At 38.3% G+C, this 18599-nt stretch overlaps 1 protein-coding gene across 2 annotated transcripts in view; it reads right to left on the minus strand.

Annotated features, from left to right (window-relative positions):
- Window positions 1–18599, minus strand: part of pkn2b (protein kinase N2b) — a 47756-nt gene that overhangs the window by 24540 nt on the left and 4617 nt on the right. For both annotated transcript variants that reach the window (XM_026917991.3, XM_053228071.1), the window contains exon 2: window positions 8196–8499. In XM_026917991.3, coding sequence (XP_026773792.3) covers window positions 8196–8499 — 304 coding nt within the window. The remainder of the gene's footprint in view (window positions 1–8195; window positions 8500–18599) is intronic.

An 18599-nucleotide genomic window follows, 5' to 3' on the forward strand; every position in this document is an offset into this window, starting at 1 on the left:
CAGACACCCTTATCCAGAGCGACTTACAATTATCTCATTTATACAACTGCTCAGTTGAGGGTTAAGGGCCTTGCTCAAGGGCCCAGCAGTGACAGTTTGGTGGTGCTGGGATTTTAACTCTCAACCTTCGATCAGAAGTCCAACGTCTTAACCACTGAGCAACCACTTCCGCCTGAGATCACATTTTTTTCCCTATTCTGATGGCTGATGTGACCATTACCCTAAGCTGCTAGCCCATATCTGCCTGATTTTATGCACTGCAGCGCTGCCACATGATTGGCTAATTAGATAACTGCGTGAATGAATAGGTGTACAGCTGTTCCTTAATAAAGTAATTAGTGAGTGTAACTAATCAATAATAAAAATTCCAGCACTGAAATTTGGTTTCTCTTTTAGCCAGGAATTCTGATTTTGGTGTAATATGGCACTGAATTTGTGCTTTTTGCACAAATTTAACTGATTAACTGAGTAAGCAAATGAATGTTCACTTGTATAATGGGGCTAGTTTTATTATTTTAGCCAAATCTGAAGTAGTTTATCTCTGAGAAAGCATAGATGTGTTTAGATGCCTATGAAAGCTTGAAAAATACAGCAGACAGAACACATTATGATAACAAACTATGATAACATATGTAAACCATAACAAGACACTTTTAGCAATTTTCATGATGTAGCATTAATGAGCATTTTTATTGTTTATATGTGAATTCCTACTAAGACACACTGCTATTTTGAAGTGCTGAAATAAACCAAATAACGGCACTAAGAAGACAGAGAGGACTTGTGTAGGCAAGCAGGAGATGGAGTGATCCTGGGTAAAAAAAGCACGTGTGTTTGTGTGTGAGTATGCGTGAGTGTGAGCGTGTGTGAGAGAGAGCGAGAGAGAGCACGGCCTGCCTTCAGCAGAGCACGACTCAGTAAATAACACCGACGGAAGACCTCGGAGGAGAAAACAGTCTGAAAGAGGGGCAAAGGAAAACAGGAGGAGGAGGTTTTCCAGGAAACACTTCGATCTTTCTGAACAACACAGACTGGAAAGCATTAGTTTAATGTTTAAGACTGCACTTAAGCTACTGTGAGCACTATGTCAGCGGCTGCATGTGCTTGACCTTTGAACTTGCTGACTTGGTGTAGATTACAAGCAAAGAACAAAGATTAGATCATTTTCACACTCTGTTTGGCTATTCCTGCACCATCAACCACCCACACACTCGCACATGTAATAGAACTGCTCTGAAATCCTGAGTGATGAGATCATGCTCTCGTGTCAGGACAAGCACGCACAAACACACATCCAGAGTTAACAGGAAGTTTTCACCTTTATACAGGCTTGTATAATATATAATGTATAATGATATACATTGAGACAAATATGTAATATAAAATGAATGAAAATAGTTTGGCAATTCTGTATTTTGGGACTGTCATGACAAAGTTAAATATAATCACTTGTGATATAGCTGGCCTTAACATCAACACGAGATCATGTGCAATAAGTCACTGCACTACAATACAACCTAACTATCGTCGACTGACTACAGTACTGCCTGTGGCTCTGAGGTGGGGAAAAGAAAAGGGCGCGGCCAGACATACAGTATGTGATGCATGTTGTGTCCATATTACATCATTACCGCAGAAAAAATACCGGAAGCTGATTACGAGTTGGATGTAGCAGCTAGTCCCTAGCATTTAGCCGGGATGTTTAAAAAAATTAATTAGCCTATCTTAATCTGCTGACAGGAGCAGGAATGCATGCAAAACTGAAATCGAAACTGTCAATAAACCAAGTTATTAGCTGTAAGCTAAGCTCCTTATAAAACTGAAATAAAATTAGATAAAATGTGTGCAGGTGCTTTGTCTTGAACAGCAATGGAGAATTCCTGTATAGCAATACACTGTAGCCCTGATAAACAACACGTTTCACTTTCTTAATTCAAGCAAAGACATTCGCGACTTTATCTGTTTGGCAAGCACGGACAAGAGAAGCTAAGATGCCTCAGAGGAAGATGTTTTGGTACCCTGCTCCGAAGTCAGACAGCAGATTCATGCAGGGTGACAAAACAGGCGAAAATCAAACACACCTTACGAGATAGACAAAAATAAACTGTGTTGTATTTTTAAAGCTGCAGACACCATGTTTTCTGACAGACATATAAATCCTCCAACTTGATAGCTATTGGACTCTATCGGCGATTCTCGATACTGTCATCAATCCCTAATACAGGTACTGGTATTGGTTTTCAGTTCAATACCATGCACATTTACTCATACTCACCAAAAATCCTCCGATACCAGCATCTGATACCATGTGACACTGTGTATGTTGCCTCGCCAACAAACAGACAGCATAAAACAACAGAGATTTGGATATATTTCACAAAAACTTATCATTGCAAAGCAGACTGCACACTGTGCTCTTTGAAAATATCAAGAGGAACTACAGCATCTTCATGGAGTTTAAATGGTGGCCGACCTGAGCTCTCAAAGCAGGGATTCTGGTCATTAGAAATGTGCACAAGGTGCTATGAATTGCGCACGCAAGGTATTTGTAAGCATGGAACAGTGAAGCAAGCATGCAAAGAAAACTGTCATGAGTGTGAGCACTTCAGTTTTGCGAGCACTGAGGCACACACGCTTCACTTTCCTCAGGGTCTACACGACTGCTCATGACTCAGTTTGCAATTCACAGCACCTTGCGCTCATTTTTAATGACCTCACTTGCTGATACCGCTTTGCATACTCATGCTCTCTATCAAAGAACCTGCTGAAATGCCATAACATTATAAATACAAAACTCAGCACGAGGAGTTCATTTGCTAGCAGCACATGGCAAACTAAAATAAACAGTAGTAAAATAAATTTTTCCGTGACAACCCTGATTGGCTACATGTTTTGGTATGAGTTTCGGTATCGACGAGGTTTAAAAAAAAAAAAAAAAAAAAAAAAAAAAAAGTACTTGGTATGAAAAGAATGGTACTGATGTATTCCTATTTTTAACTCGAGAGGATAGAAAAGCAGAGAAATACCTTTACCCAGACAGTCAAGCTAGAGGTGAGCTAGATAACTGTAACTATAAGGAACAATATTGCCACTACCATTTTCTATGTAAAATATATGAAGAGTGAACCAGGATTCTCCATACTGCAATAGGGAATGTAATGATGCAAATACAGAAAGTCTAAGAGGCATAACTGTGTACATTACATACATATTTGGATTTGTATCTGATAAAAGTTTAAATTTGGCTTAATCCATCCTCCTTATCTGCAAGAACGCTCTCAAACACTTTACATTTCCTTGGTTTATTCTTCATACTTGTATAGAAATTTAAAAAAAAGATGATGCTTATAGACAAACAGACTGTTTGGTGTCTGAAATCTCAGAGCAGAGCAGAGTTTAAAGGCTCAACATTAAGCAGTAGAGGAGATGATCACGGGCTGCTTTCTGAACTAACCTTTCATTTTTCAACATAGTTTCAAATGTTAAATGAATGACAGCTGAGCGTGAAGAAACAGAAACTAACCGAGACGAGGCACTGAGTCATGCATTAAAACTTGTTCTCTTGGTAAATATTACGCAAGTAACAACACTACTTACACCTGAGAAACAAAGAGAGCTTTCATGAAGGTAACTGGTCAAATGAAAACTGCAACTGCAAACAGAAAGTGTATAACAAAACAAAAATAACAAAAACTAAAACTTACTGTATTTCTCACTAAGGGCAATCCCTGTGCATGTGTTGAAATGCTGGAACATAATTGGCTTACCAGTATGAACTTAGCATCAATACTGACTTTAACCACCAAAATAAATTCTCATGTTACTTCAGGGGGGAAAAAACTTGACCTACATTCAGCTAAAGACAATCCAAAGACTGTGGACATTGTAAACCTAGTAACATGGTCAACAGAGTCATTTGAGAAATTAATCACGGCATTAGCTGCAGGCAGTGCGTAAAAGGAAAGTGTGGAAATTATGCTTCACAAGAAAGCTGTGTCACAAAACTGTTTTCTTTCTCTTTGAGCCGTTCATCTACGTTGTACACAGTTACTGCCAAAAGAAATAATAGTTCAGTAAGCAGGGCTGGATGTACTGTATATTCAACTAAAATCAGGATTTCTTTGTAAACCTTTAGTATTATTACTAATTTTAGTATTTTTTGGCATTTCTTTGTTCAAATGGAAACTAATGAAAATATTTATTGATAATTCTGGTCAAATTGAGTTATTTTCAGATTTGAGCTGGTGTGGTGTTTTAGTAAAGTTTTAGTACCATGTCAAATATGCATGAATGTTTACAGTTTATCTTTGTAGTAGGTGATGATTACTTCTGTCCTTTTATCTACTCATTTTTTGCTAATGTTTGCAACACTACTGCTTTTAAGATTTTGAAAACAAATAAGCATCATTTTTAACACTTAATACACTCTCAGAAATAAAGTAATTAAACTGTACTTTTGCTTGTCACTGGGGTGATACCATCAGTGGTATATCTCTCACCTTTAAGCTTTACATCAAAGCTTCAAAAAATACATCAATGATCCTTAATGTACCTTGAATTATTTTTAAAAATATAAAGGTACACACCAGAGGTATGAAAGATGTACCTTTGATGGAACCACCCCAGCAACAGAAACGTATGGACTGGTACCGGTATCTCTGAGAGTGTACATTAGATATGATTTAATTTTTATTACTTTTTATCCGAGATAGGTGCAATTAACAAGAATTTAATTTCCCTGGTACATGGATAAACAGTTTATTTTTCATTTTGGTTCGTTCTGAACAAAAACGATATCTTTAGATTCCTCTCCAGTATTCCACATCTCCCATCTTTAGTTGGAAACAGGTTAGAACAAAATAAAGAATGATTAATAACACGATTTACATGATAGCCTACTCTGCTTACAGGAAGCCTAGGGTATAAATAAAACTCAACACTGCACTTAGCCAGAAATATGTTTCATTCATTTTTAACATTTTCAGAACATCCTTTTACTTTGTAGTGTGATTTGTTGCTTGCAGAATCTTAAGAAAAATACACTGTACTCAGATTTTCCTGCTGTTGCCTCATCTCTGGTTATATCTTCCAAAGCTAAGCTATCTCCCAGTAGCCAGGCATGCAGGAAGTGGCGAATTCTGACAGGAGTTTAGGCCTATTGGGAATATGTTAATGCTATACTTTCTTGAAATCACACCGGAACCAAAAAAATAATGTTATCAACCAGTTATAATTAACCACATTTTAAAAAGAACCTTTTTACTCTGGAAGAATTGATAGTTATTTTGTTCATGTTTTCAATTAAATCTTTCGGTTGTTTTCATTCCCTGCAACGTCTGACATCAGCAATATCTTGTCTCAGGGAGTGTCAGTCTTGACACTGCGGCCTCTGGCTTGCTCATTAAGCATCTAATCCGGATTTCTCTAAGACTGCTTTGTGACAATGTCTATTGTTAAAGGAGAGGATATGTACACACAGAGTTCATAACCCTGGCGGTGACTCCCACAGGTCTCCTCCTGCCCAACTTCATTAAATGAAGCACAGGAAGGATTCCTAACAAAGCGTGAGAGATTGTGCAATCATAGCCCTGGCTTGTTATGCACCGCTAGAGATCTTTCCAAGCATTCAACTCAAACACTCTCTCTCTGCCTCACACACACACACACACAATTATTTAAGCAATTATGCAATTATTTAAGCTGATCGAGAGTAAGTTCTGTAATCATATTTTTCCATGTAAGCATGTAGTCAGTCAGACAGAATGCATCAGCAAACAGAAAACTTCCTCTTGACGGATTCACTAATATGATCAAATCACCACGCCATCATTAGGTTAAGGCCTTTGAAACATTAAATATATTTGAACTGCATTTTGTCATTTATTAACTAATTTACTAATATTTATTTGACTTACTTACAGTCACTAAAATTTTGTCTCTGTACATACTTTTTTGTCATAGTATATTGGTTATTGTTCAGTGCAATTAGCTCATTTCATTTTAATTTTCCATTTTGTTACAGACTAAAAAACAGACAGAATTTTACTTACATAAGCACGTGCACTATTATACTGTTTCTATCATAAGAATATTTGTTTTATGAGAGAAAAGACAATTAAATACTTAACCACAATTATTTATCACAATAACTCAAATCTTCAAGGTCAAGTAAAGTGCAAAAGGTTAAGATGTTTCAAATTATAGATGAAACTCATATCACACCCAGTATTGGTAACGAGCCGATACCAGCAAAAACAGAATGGTGGATTGGATAATGGACAAAATATATCGGACATCGAATTCTGCAACAAATGGCAAAGAGTGGAATTGAATTCGGAAAAGAAATTTATTTTTGGAATTGGAAATGTCTAGATATAAAAGGACTTGACAGGTTTTTCTTTTGTTAGGACTGATTTTATTATATTTATACTTAGTACTTTATTTTATTTATTATATTTACAATGCAAGTGATTACGTGTGTGAAAAAAATTCACTATGAAGTCAAAAAAAAATTAAAGCTTAGAAGTTTTTAAAGAAAAAAAGGCTGGTAAGGCTTCCATATCCATACTGTAAAAGAAAAAGTGGTATCATGCCATCTCTATTTCAAATGCAATAAAAACTTTTTGAAATTTATAACTAAAGCTGAATACATAGTTTTCCTGACATATCCTTTGGTGCTCATAACATTCTGTAATGGAAGCTAACTGGTAATTCTGGGGCATAAAACCGTCTTGTTTTAAAAGTTTAATGCATATTATTTAGATACATTGCTCAAGCTCCCATGGAATATAAGGCTAAGTATTAAAAATGTACATTAGTAATCAGCTTGAAATTAATTTTGAATCAAAACCCATGATTAACAATATCTAATGAGAGAAGTGTCTGGCTGTGGCCTCATATCCTAATGAGCATGCTTGACTCTCAGCCTGCTACACCACAGATCTAAACACAGCAAAGCAAGAAGCGAGAATGGGCTTAATTAGACCAGGGCTGCTTAAACTTCTGCATCTAAAGGACCACTTTAACTGTAAAATAAATTCCACAGACCCCTTAATACAGCTTTATGAACATAATTAAAATATTAACTATTCAAATATTAAGCTCATTAGTTGAAATATGCACAATAATATTTCAAGTGTCCAGTCAAACAGGCTAATATCTATAAAAATAGTAACTTTAATATTGTGTTCACAGACCCCCAGGATATGCTTCATGGGCTCCTGGGAGTTCATGGATTCCACTCAGAACCACAAATTTAGACAGACAGAATGTATGCAGTAAGCTAAGCTTGCCAAGTTAGCTATTGTTAGCAAGGTTGCTCAGACTCAATGACAGTTCAAGCACAAACATTAACCTAATTAGAAAGCGAGTGCTGATTTAGGCTTGCTGAGGCTTTTTAAAATTATTTTAAAAAATCATCAAATGCAAAAATCGCAACAGACTATTATTTACACTATATGCCCAAAGTATGTCCATCACACCCATATGTGGTTCTTCCCCAAACAGCTGCCACAATGTTGGAAGCACACAGCTGTTTGGATGTCGGTGTGCTATAGCCTTAAGATTTCCCTTCTCTGGAAGTAACAGGACAAAACATGATTCACCATGACAATGCCCCTGCGCACAAAGCGAGCTCTGTGAAGACATAGTGTGCCAAGGTTGAAGTGGAAGAACTCGAGTGGCCTGCACAGAGCCCTGATCTCAACCCACTGAACACCTCTGGGATGAAATGAAACACCAACTGCACCCCAGGCCTCCTCACCTGACATCAGTGCCTGACATCACTAATGCTCTTGTGGCTGAATGCACAAATTTCCCCACAGCCACACTCCAAAATTACTGGAAAGCCTTCCCAGAAGAGTGGAGATTACTAAGTGAAGGGGGACCAAGTCTGGAATGGGATGTTCAACAAGACCACACGGGTGTGCTGGTTAGGCATCCATCTACTTTTGGCCATTTAGTGTAGTTTATGGTTTTTAATGCTTAAACTCAAACAGTAATTTTAATAAATCAGGCTGAGGAGTTTTCTTTCTATACAGCACTGTTATCACTTTACAACACAGAGCTATAGAAGTGTACTTTGAACATTGCTCTTTTGTGTACTTGTGTTCTTCCTTTCCTTGTTTTTTTTTGTGTACCATGACTTATTTTATCATTTTAATCTATATCGTTCTGTACCAAAAGTAAAAGTTTACCTCGGAGTTCATCGGGGTCTTTGACCACGATGTGGGCGTTGAGTTCCTGCAGCTCCTGGTGCAGCTCCTCCACCTTCTTATTGCTCTTCTTCAGCATGGTGTCTACATAAGCCAGGCTCTTCTTGTCCGTGGTGGCTTTGCGCAGGTTCTCCGCTCCTTCCTTGATCTTGAGCTCTTTGCGTAGCTCGCGCTTGATCTGGTCCTTGATCTCGTCCAGCTTCTGCTGCACTGTGGTGTCGGACAGGTCCATGCTGAGACCCATCAGGCTCAGACGATCCGAAACCATGTGACCTCGAGCGTCACTCTGAGAGAGAGAGAGAGAGAGAGAGAGAGAGAGAGAGAAGGAAAGCCAGAGAGAGAAGGAAAAGACAGATAAAAGGTGAAAAGGACAACATGAAAGAGCCAAAGTGAGAGAAGAAGGGAGGAAAGGAGAGAAATAGAAAGAGACAATGTTGGTTAATCAGGCCTTTTTGACTTTTAAATATTATGCTGTCGGAGATGACAAATTAAAGGAAAAACGGTGGCTTTCCTATGGTGTTGTATTTTGTTGGCACAGATTTGTGGCCAGGAATGGGTCAATGCAAATCAATACAAAGTTCTTCTTACTGATCACCTTTACCCTAGGAACAAACTTTCCTATAACTTGTCACCCGTCTGTATGGGATGTTGCACTGTGTCATCTTAATGTGAAGATTCATGAATTCGGAAAACGCTATGCCCTTAAAATACTACATTGTTCACATACCAACAAGGTGCCACATGTGTCTCGAGTCTTTAATACCCCTGGGCACTTTTCATTCTTTGGTTTTGTTACATTTACTGCATAATGCTTTAATGCAAATCTGTTCATTTTTAAAGCACAGAGACCTCTTTATAATACATATGCATATAATCTGGTGTAATGTTGATACTCCATGTCATGATTACACGATTCACACAAATATACTAACCTTAACAGCGTCAGGATATGAGACTGAGATGCAAATGTGCCGAAAGCAAATTCTTGTCTAGTAAACAGAATGTTCTCTGATGAAAGACTGGATGCACTGGCTGTGAGGTAGGAATACACCCTGGACAGGACATCACAGGGCACCACGTGCACACAGTGACACCAATGGACATAGCCAGTACACCTACTGGCATGTTTAAAGGGGGTGGGAGGAAACCCATACAGACAGGAGAACAGGTAAAACTCCACACAGCCAGTATCCCAAGCTGAGGGTCAATCCCAGGAGCTGTGAGGCGACAACGCTACCCGCTGTGCCACCATGCTGACACACATTTCATCATTGGTCAAAATGTGGCCTCGTACTGAACGGAACACAAGGGGAAGGATGGGATTTTGACGTGTCCACAATAACAGTACTGTCAGATAAATGTCACACGGCTAATGTCATTTAAAAGAAGAAAACCCTAACACAGGGTGACAAAATTCAATATCAATATTCAGGTATTGTAGTAATTCTCTCTTAACCAGAAATGTCATCAAGCAGCCTAGAAATGTTTAGCATCTTGCAATGGAGCTACAGTGTAGTTAACCATCATCACGCAAACTGCATAGCATCCACACACACTCGGCTTAAACCATGTCGCATTATTCAGTCAGAAGTCAGATGTTTTGTGTAGTCTGATGCTGTATAACACTTATCATCTATACAATAGTAACAGCAGTATAAAACAGCAGTAGCATCTTGAACCGGAATCACTTTGCTACTTTGTTAAGCAGTTTATATACAGACGGCACAGAGAGTAGCGATGCCGCCTCACTCGAGGGTTTGATCCTGATCCTGTGTGGAGTTCTCTGATTTCCTCCCACCTCCCAAAAATATGCAGGTGGATACACTGACTACTCTAAACTGCCCCTAGGTGGGAATGTGTGTGCATGGTGATTGGCACTCCATCCAGGGCGCATTCCCGATCATGCCCATTGTTCCCGCGATCTGCTCCAGATCCCCCATGACCTTGACCAGGATAAAGCAATTACTGAAGATTGGCTTTGGGCCCCAAACATTTCTTTTTCTGCCAGACTATTTATGGGTGAAGAGACAATGATGTAAACTTTCACTAGTTAGTTAAGGGAAAAAAAAAATAATATATATATATATATATATATATATATATATATATATATATATATTTTCTGTACCTCTTCTACCCCTGGGGATTAGTAAGAAATTTCAGAGACATAATGTTAGAATAGTTATTTAGTAAATCATATGAACTGCATACTGCCTTTTGTGTGTCTTCAACTTGGCGCACATCAACATGGTAATTTGGAGAGAAACATGGGATTTGAAGCTGAAGGAGCTTGTAATTGCTTTAGATGAGTTTGTAAAGCAGGCCATTTAAATGTTAGCATACAAGAAAGATTATAGTAGCCGCACCGCAAAAAAAAGTCAAGCATTTTCAAGAAAACAATTATATTCGCTATGTGTTATTGCCCTACTCGTTTGGTGTGAGCTTTACAGTTGTATCTTCCACAAAGTTCATTCTCATAATCATTTTTGTTAAGACAGATCACACACCTTGAACTAACCCTACTGCACCCAGGGGTGCATCTGTTAATCTTCTGATTTATAGTCAAACTGTAAACTCTGGCTGTGTTATAAGCATGAAAGACTGTACATATAGACACACAGACGCACACACATTGTATGTATGTATGTATGCGTATCTCTATATATATATATATATAGAGAGAGAGAGAGAGAGAGAGAGATATATAGATATATATACACATACATACATACATACATACATACAATGTGTGTGCATGTGTGTCTGTGTGTCTATATGTACAGTCTTCCGTGCTTATAACGCACGCACATGCACACACACACACACACAAACACACACACACACACACACACACACACACAAAGCTACAAATCAGTTACACAAAGGCCCTAGGCCAAGCTGTACAATTTAAACCATGGCAAGGCTGTGATTCAAAATGCCTCCATCTTTTAAAATCTATAAGATTAGGGAAATTTAAAGGTATAAAGACAATCAATGTGAAAATGTAAAAGCAAGGTGGGAGATAACTCAGGGACTATAAAATGTTAATAAAAATGTTCATGTGTTTTAGAGCTTGTACATGTTGTGTCATTGTGGACACCAATATACACTTACAGCTAAATATTCTCATTTTAATTTTACCGTTTATGATTTCAGGGAAGTTCAGTGTGAAGCCATCATAGGTAGAAGTCATTTTGTGGTTAAACCTATGGAGAGAACATAAAAGACGCCAGCCAGACATGCATATCGTTTACATGTGATGTGAAGGGTATACACCACAGCTCATAGCCAAAACTCGCTGACAATTTGTTGAGGGTGCAAACACTATTTGCCACAGACATTTTGGCGCTTCGGAAAAAGGACGACTATGACCGAGTAGTCCCCTATGCCGAAAAGTACATACTTGTTTGTGTATACCATACACCAAACCTTGTTAGGTTTAGCTGCCAGTCTTTAACCTAGTCAGTTAGGTTTCTGGGCAACAGATGGGAGTGTTCACTTGTCTGGTAGGCTAGCTAATGAATTTATGATTTGTCCACCCCTGCTAAGACAGTTAACAGGTATGTGTTTTGGCTGTGCTGAAATTTTGTTTCTAGAAGTTTAATTTCACAGATTTATTTGTCACAATCAGTGCAGGTACCAGGCTACAGCCAGTGCAAAATGAATAATCCTCCACAGTTAAAAACAAGTTACTCTCAAGCTATTATCACCTATTCTCTAGATCTTGCTGAGATACTGTTGAGTTTCTGTAGACTGGGCAGGGGTGTGCTGTATCACAGTGACTAAGGCTGTTGTGCAAATCAGTCAAGTTATTCAAGTCTCTCCCTGGCTTCCTGTTTCAGAAGGCAACATATGGAGTCAAATCATGACTCAAGTCACTTCATGTGCATGTTAAGCATCGACAGCTGCTGGGATGGTTACTGTGACAAGGAAAAGCTGTGCATTTGTGAATTTAACTTGTTAAATCTGTAGTCTGTTGGTCTATCATGGCAAAAAAGTTTGATATAGATTGTGTGGTTTGGGCGACGTATAATTTGGTATAAAATGGAATTTGTGACATTATACCTCTTGCCCCAAATGTTACTTATCAGCTAAGATATGTTTGGAGTCTGAAATTTCTTCATTTTTTTCCCCATTGAGCTGTGAGATGGGGGAAAAAAAAAGCTCTGCCAAGAATGACCAATTCTGTCTTTTGGTTGTTCTTGATTTTTGGAGCTCGTCTCATCTGATGAACAGATTTATAAGACTGCTTCAATAGAAAGGACACACACTACTTTAAATTGCTCCTTTACACGTCTCTAAAATAAGGATCCTTAGAAGACAGCTGTGCTTACATAGCTTACTGAACAGGACACATTTGTATTATACTAGCCAAAAATATTCCCTATCTAGGCAGCTTTTTCTTGAATAAAACACAGAGGCAGAAATGTCTACAGTAACATTATTGCTTTTAAATATGAAAATATCTAATACTTCTTACCAAGATTTCAGCCACTCCTTTGGCAGATGAGGGCCCTGGCGTTTTCAAACACTCATCTGTCACGCGAACAGCTTATCAGATGAGAACCAGAGACACTGAAATGTGACATTTCCACTACAAGTTTGGCTCTAATCTCTGAGACTGGCCCATGCAAATCAGTACAGCGTCTAATAATGTCCTGATAAGCCTGACGGATAAGCTTGTGCTTAAGTGCAGCTGATGGCTTTTCTTAAAATAACGCAACAGTCTGCAGGAGTTGCACTACCACAGAGTCTCCTAATCTGAAAAGCAGGTTCTCCTGGCAGGTGAAAGTCATTCACAAGAAACCACAAGAGGGAAAGGAGCTACTTTCCGTGTTACCACACACACCACAATGGACTATTTACATGTAATCACTTTATTTTTCATTCATGGGGTTGTGAGTGCTCCAGCCCTGCCTCTTTTCTCTTGATATCCATAGTGCTCTTTTTTCAAGGCTGTATGGTTTGTGATACATATACTAGAACTTAATCCTGTATAAATACAAAAAAAAAAAAAAAAAACAAACACAACACTGTGTGAGTGTATGTATGCTTCTGTATCCACACATGCTTCTTTCAAATCCTAGTGCTAAAGGCGGTTGTAGTCAGTAAGTGTGAACTATTCTCAGTAACACATGTACGCCATATTAAACACCACTCTCCCCAGTGCATTACTATGAACTATCTCAGTGCTGCATGGTATTTTAATTCATGTTAAAAGACTTTTTTTTTTTTTTTTAGCACCACACTAGCCTGCTCAAAAATATATCCAGCTAGACTTTTGGTCTTGTTTGACAACAAACAGTAATTTCAAATCGTAATGATTAAATTATAAATAAATAACTGCCTTCTGTGGCCAATCTACGAGCCACGAACTATGACCCTACACTGGCCCTCCCCAGGATCCACATCACAGCAGCAAATGTAAAGAAGTTGAGTTTGTGTTCAAAATCAATGCAGTTGACTGACTGCTATACTTATAGCATTACACTTTTTCAATGCTTGTTAAAGGTACTCGCTCTGAGCATGTGTTTGGCAATAAAAATGTGTTCTGTAGTGACGCTGTTGCTGTATGTACATGGATATAAAACTTCTACACACCCATGGGAAAACTGCAGGTTTTTGTGTTGTAAAAAAAATTAAACCAAGACAAATCATGTCAGATCTGTTTCCACCCTTACAGTGATAAAGCAACCAACAATAATCATGTGAAAAACAATTTGGCAAAAAAAAAAAAAAAAAAAAAGAAAGAAAGAAAATTCGTACAATAACCTGGCTGCATAAGTGTGCGCAAACCTTAACTAATACTTAGCTAAAGCTCCTTCTGCTTGTAATACAGCACTCACTCTTTTGGGGTAAGAGTCTACTAACTTAGGCCCACACTTCCTTGCAAAAATGCTCTAGATCTATCAAACTGTGCGGGGTCTTCTGTGCAGAGCCCTCTTCAAGTCACTCTACAAGCTTTCGACAGGATTTAGATCTAAGATCTGACTGGGCCATTCCATTTGTTTCTATTTGTTTTTCACTTGAATCTTGTTGATTGCTATAGAACATTAACGGTGGAAAAAGATTGACATGATTTATCTTGGTTTCCGCTCCTGCAGGGGTCTGTACACTTTTTATATCTACTGTGCAATTTGTGCAGCTGGAATTTCATTAAAACTTGTGTCAAAAACATATTATGATTAATGTTGATGTACTTTTTTTTTTTGGCTATAGTTGGTGTTGCCTCTTTTTAACTTTGAGTACCTGTCTCTCTAAAAATCACTGCATGAGAGACAGACAGAGAAAGACAAATAGACAGAGAGAGAGAGAGAGAGAGAGAGAGAGAGAGCAGAAGAAATGGATGTGTGAAACTCTTGATGAAAGATGAATCATTGTCAGTTGAATCTGCACGTTATTTATTTTGAGGGCACAGAGCTGAGATCACATTCCATCTGAATACATCTAAATATTCATAATTTGCTCCCATAAATAAAGAGAAGGCCACACACTGATGACACAGCAACACTGTGTAGCTAATTCCCACACGGCTGATAGCAGGTGCTCTATAAAACATACTGGCACATAGATGTTTACTCTACACTGGTTCACACTAGCAAAAGCGTACGACGTTGCAAAGGTCACCCAGGTTGTTTCGTTTTGCCAGTCATCTCTCTGAAACAGTTTCTATATTATAGCACCACTCTAGTGAACTAGACCTTCTGCTACTAGATAAGGGACAAGAGGAAATTATGGTGGAAGTGGGTCAGACACCACCTATTTTCTTTTACAGAGCCACAGCGAGAGAGAGACTAGACGTACAAGAACATTTTAAATGCAGCAGATTTATAGTGTGGCTTCTTGTTCTCCCTCATGCAGTAAGAAAACATAAATGAGGCAGTTACCATCTTTCCACTGACATGGTGCTGGCATGAGTTTGGGGAACAGTAAAACTTTTTCTTTTTAGGAACCTGCCTGGTGCCTCAATATCATTATATAATCAGACTGCTGAAGATTCCGAATGAGTGGTATAAAAATAACCGGTAACTTTTTCCTTGGAGAACTTATTTTATCACCCAAAGTCAAGTCCTTCAGTAGCTATAGCACATTGCTAATGATTATTAAGTGTATTAAGAGTTATGTTGTTGTTGGGTTTTTTTTTTTTTTTAATTCTGAGAGTGTGTTGCCGCTCAGAGGAAGTTACACTTGCTCAGCTACAAGTTTTAAACTCTCCGCATTATGTATGTATTTACCGTGATGGAAAAACACAACAGTTCGAGATTAGGCACCAGCACTGGCACCTTGTTGGTAGAAAAGGACTAAATGTGGATTAGGAGCTCTAAAATTACATGCCATTCTCTGAGGATAAGCTCATTAAACACTGCACGCACACACACACACACACACACAAAATTGATGTTACCACTGAGCTTGTGTGGACATGCTATGGACTCAAGACATGTGTCAATATTGCATTTTCATATTACAATACCTGCCAGACAGCTCATAAGAGCACCTTTTCAAGTAAATTAAAGGCAGAGACAAAAAAAGCTTACTATACAACTATAACAATTAATATTAAATAAGTAAGAAGCCACATAGCACATTAACAGACCAAGTTGTGGCCAAAAGTTCACATAAATCTAGGCTAAAGATATTCATGCTCAGTTTTTCACAACTTCACACATTTTATTTTACCATAGATTTCTTTTGGCAAGTCAGTGAGAGCCTCTGTTGACATCAGAGGTCATTCTAAAACAATTGAGTAAAGACAGATTTATTTCAGCTTTAATTCCTAAATTAACGCCCAGAGATGAACAAACTTTGGTCTCAAAGGTTCAACTGAAGCCTACAAAAACAACAAAGGAACTGTTGATGGAGTTGGAGACATCAGATAACAAAATATGCACAGTCACCATTAAGAGAGTCCTACATGGCCTGAAAGGCTGCTGGCCGGCATAAAAAAGCCAGACTGAACTTTTGCAGGTGATCACCAACCGTTTGAAGGAGTGTTCTCTGGTGAAATGAGACAAAAATTGCACTCTTTGGTCGTTAAAGATCAGTGCTATTTATCAGTGCTCTTAAAAGGGGTGAGGCTTTTAATACGAAGAAAAGCATCTGAACTGTGAAGCACGGGGGTGGCAGCATCACATTGTGGGGGTGGCAGGAAGATTTCTGCACCAATGTCAGTGTTACTGCTCTTGTACCTGTTTTAAATTTTAGACTGAAGGAAACTTCCTGTTGAGGTATTAAAACTCTTGCTTGGCTTCGGTAGTGCTTTGTTCAGCTGCAATCTAATCTGCTTCTATACATTATCTTCAAACAGATTAGATGATAGTACAACAACTATTACTGTACTGAGTCACCAGTCCTAGTGCACAGAGGTCATGTCACTGCTCACTATAATTTTACTGTCTGTGCAGGAGGTATTTCACCTGTTCATTTTGACCCTTTGTCCACCATCAAGAGAAACTCTTCCATTTCTTTTAATAAGTAAAAAGGGAGCGCTTAAATAAAAATAGTTTTCATTGCTCCTAGATTAACTATCCAGTGGCAATGGTTTATATAGGATATGCTGTCACTATATACAACTTCCCCAAAAAGAGACCAATATGCAATGAAGAATTGCCTTGTAAAAAGAAAAATACCCAAATGTTCTGGATGATGCATTAAATTTTCCTCAAACAGCTGCAAGATCTCACAACAAAGTGACGTATATATTTTTTTGATTAGCATAATTTCATCTGGGTAATTTTGTAACACACAATAAGATCAATCACATGCAGTGGAAGTTTACAGCACTAACGGAGCAAGCTGTGCACTTTTACAGAAGTGTGCGGTCTGTGAGTTGAACATTGATTTATACTTTATTTGACAAAGCCAGTCAACTGTCAAATATTATTCTTTGGAAAAACACTGGTTGTAATCTTTAATGTACTTTATCATGACCTGTGTATTGATTTTTTTTCTTTCTCTTTAGTAAGAAAGAAGATTTACATTCAGTATGTGTGCAAAGTCCTTATTACTTCCATAATAGCTCTTGAATTACAGCTTAGCACACTTGAACACCACACACACACACACACACAATCACCGCCTTAGAAACATTAAATAATTCATTTCCTTGTCCTCCATCAGACCATCTCTCCCTCTTAACCATGAGCACAGTTTACTTCCTGTCCTGAAGCTCAAGTCTCTCTCTCTCTCTCTCTCTCATAATCAAGCCCCAAATAAAGCCTGTACCTGTCCCTAACTGTGTCCAGAGCTGTGTCTTTGAACTCTTGACACAGAGAGTCAGTTAGGTTTTGGTTTCAGCTGTGGTGCACTGTGGTGCTGTTAAAGATGGATTATGCTTGCCTTTAACTACCTCTTCGAGTACGCAAGATGGCTGCCACACATGTCTTGTGGATGTTTGGGGTGTCGCTTTTACACATCCTTGGCAACCAAGTGGTGCAATACCAATATAAATAATGGGGGCAGTATGGCACTGTGTCATACTGTGTCTGACTTATGTACTGTTCTAGACAGTTGTTGGGTACTACCACTAACTGGTTTACCCATTACGGTTAATCGCTGTGCATTTAAACGCTAAACATTACAGTTCAACATGAAACCCAGAAAGACAGGGATGTTTGGTCTCAAATGTGCTGTCTAGTAGATGTCGTATTTAATACTCCAGATGAACAAAAAGTATGCAATTGAGGATGTGAACAATGCCGCTCACATTACCGCTGCTTCATGCTTCAAGCATAAACCAGCCATTAAGACTGAGGGAAAACTCTCTTATTGTCACCCCTCCACATGTTAACTCCTCTACAGGACCACTGCAAGACAAACAAAACACACGAGCTGTAAATAGAACTACATCAAGTGAACCTACAGCGTTGAAGTGTAAAACTCTAATGAAATGACAAGTGATTCTGAACATAACACATCAAAAGTGTCTGTGATCTGGTATCAGCCAGTTAACATTATACTTTGAGACAACATTAACAATTTACAGCCTTTTAACCAAAGACCAGATCAGATGGCAATCAACAAACAAAATCAAAAATAAGTTGTCCTTCAAGGAACATTTCTTCTTACTGAAGTCTTAAAAAGTCATTAGCATTTAACCCCAATTAATCCCCAGTTTATTATAGTTTATTCCTCTTAAAGCTTCTTATTCAATAAGAGGCTGCAGGGATACAGCAATTTCTGCCTAAAAAGCTGGAACAATTCTGTGCCTGATTTGACATTTTTCAATCTGGTCCACTGACTTATCCTGTATTTGATGTATTTGTGTACTGTATGGTGTTGGGGATGATATTGGGATTGATGCATCACAAACCACTTTTTCTTTAACTCTTTTTACCAGAGGCCTTTTTTTAGCATTGAATTTATTTGCGAGGTCAAACCCACAGT

Source organism: Pangasianodon hypophthalmus, chromosome 2 (assembly GCF_027358585.1).
Source record: "Pangasianodon hypophthalmus isolate fPanHyp1 chromosome 2, fPanHyp1.pri, whole genome shotgun sequence".
NCBI classification, from domain to species: domain Eukaryota; kingdom Metazoa; phylum Chordata; class Actinopteri; order Siluriformes; family Pangasiidae; genus Pangasianodon; species Pangasianodon hypophthalmus.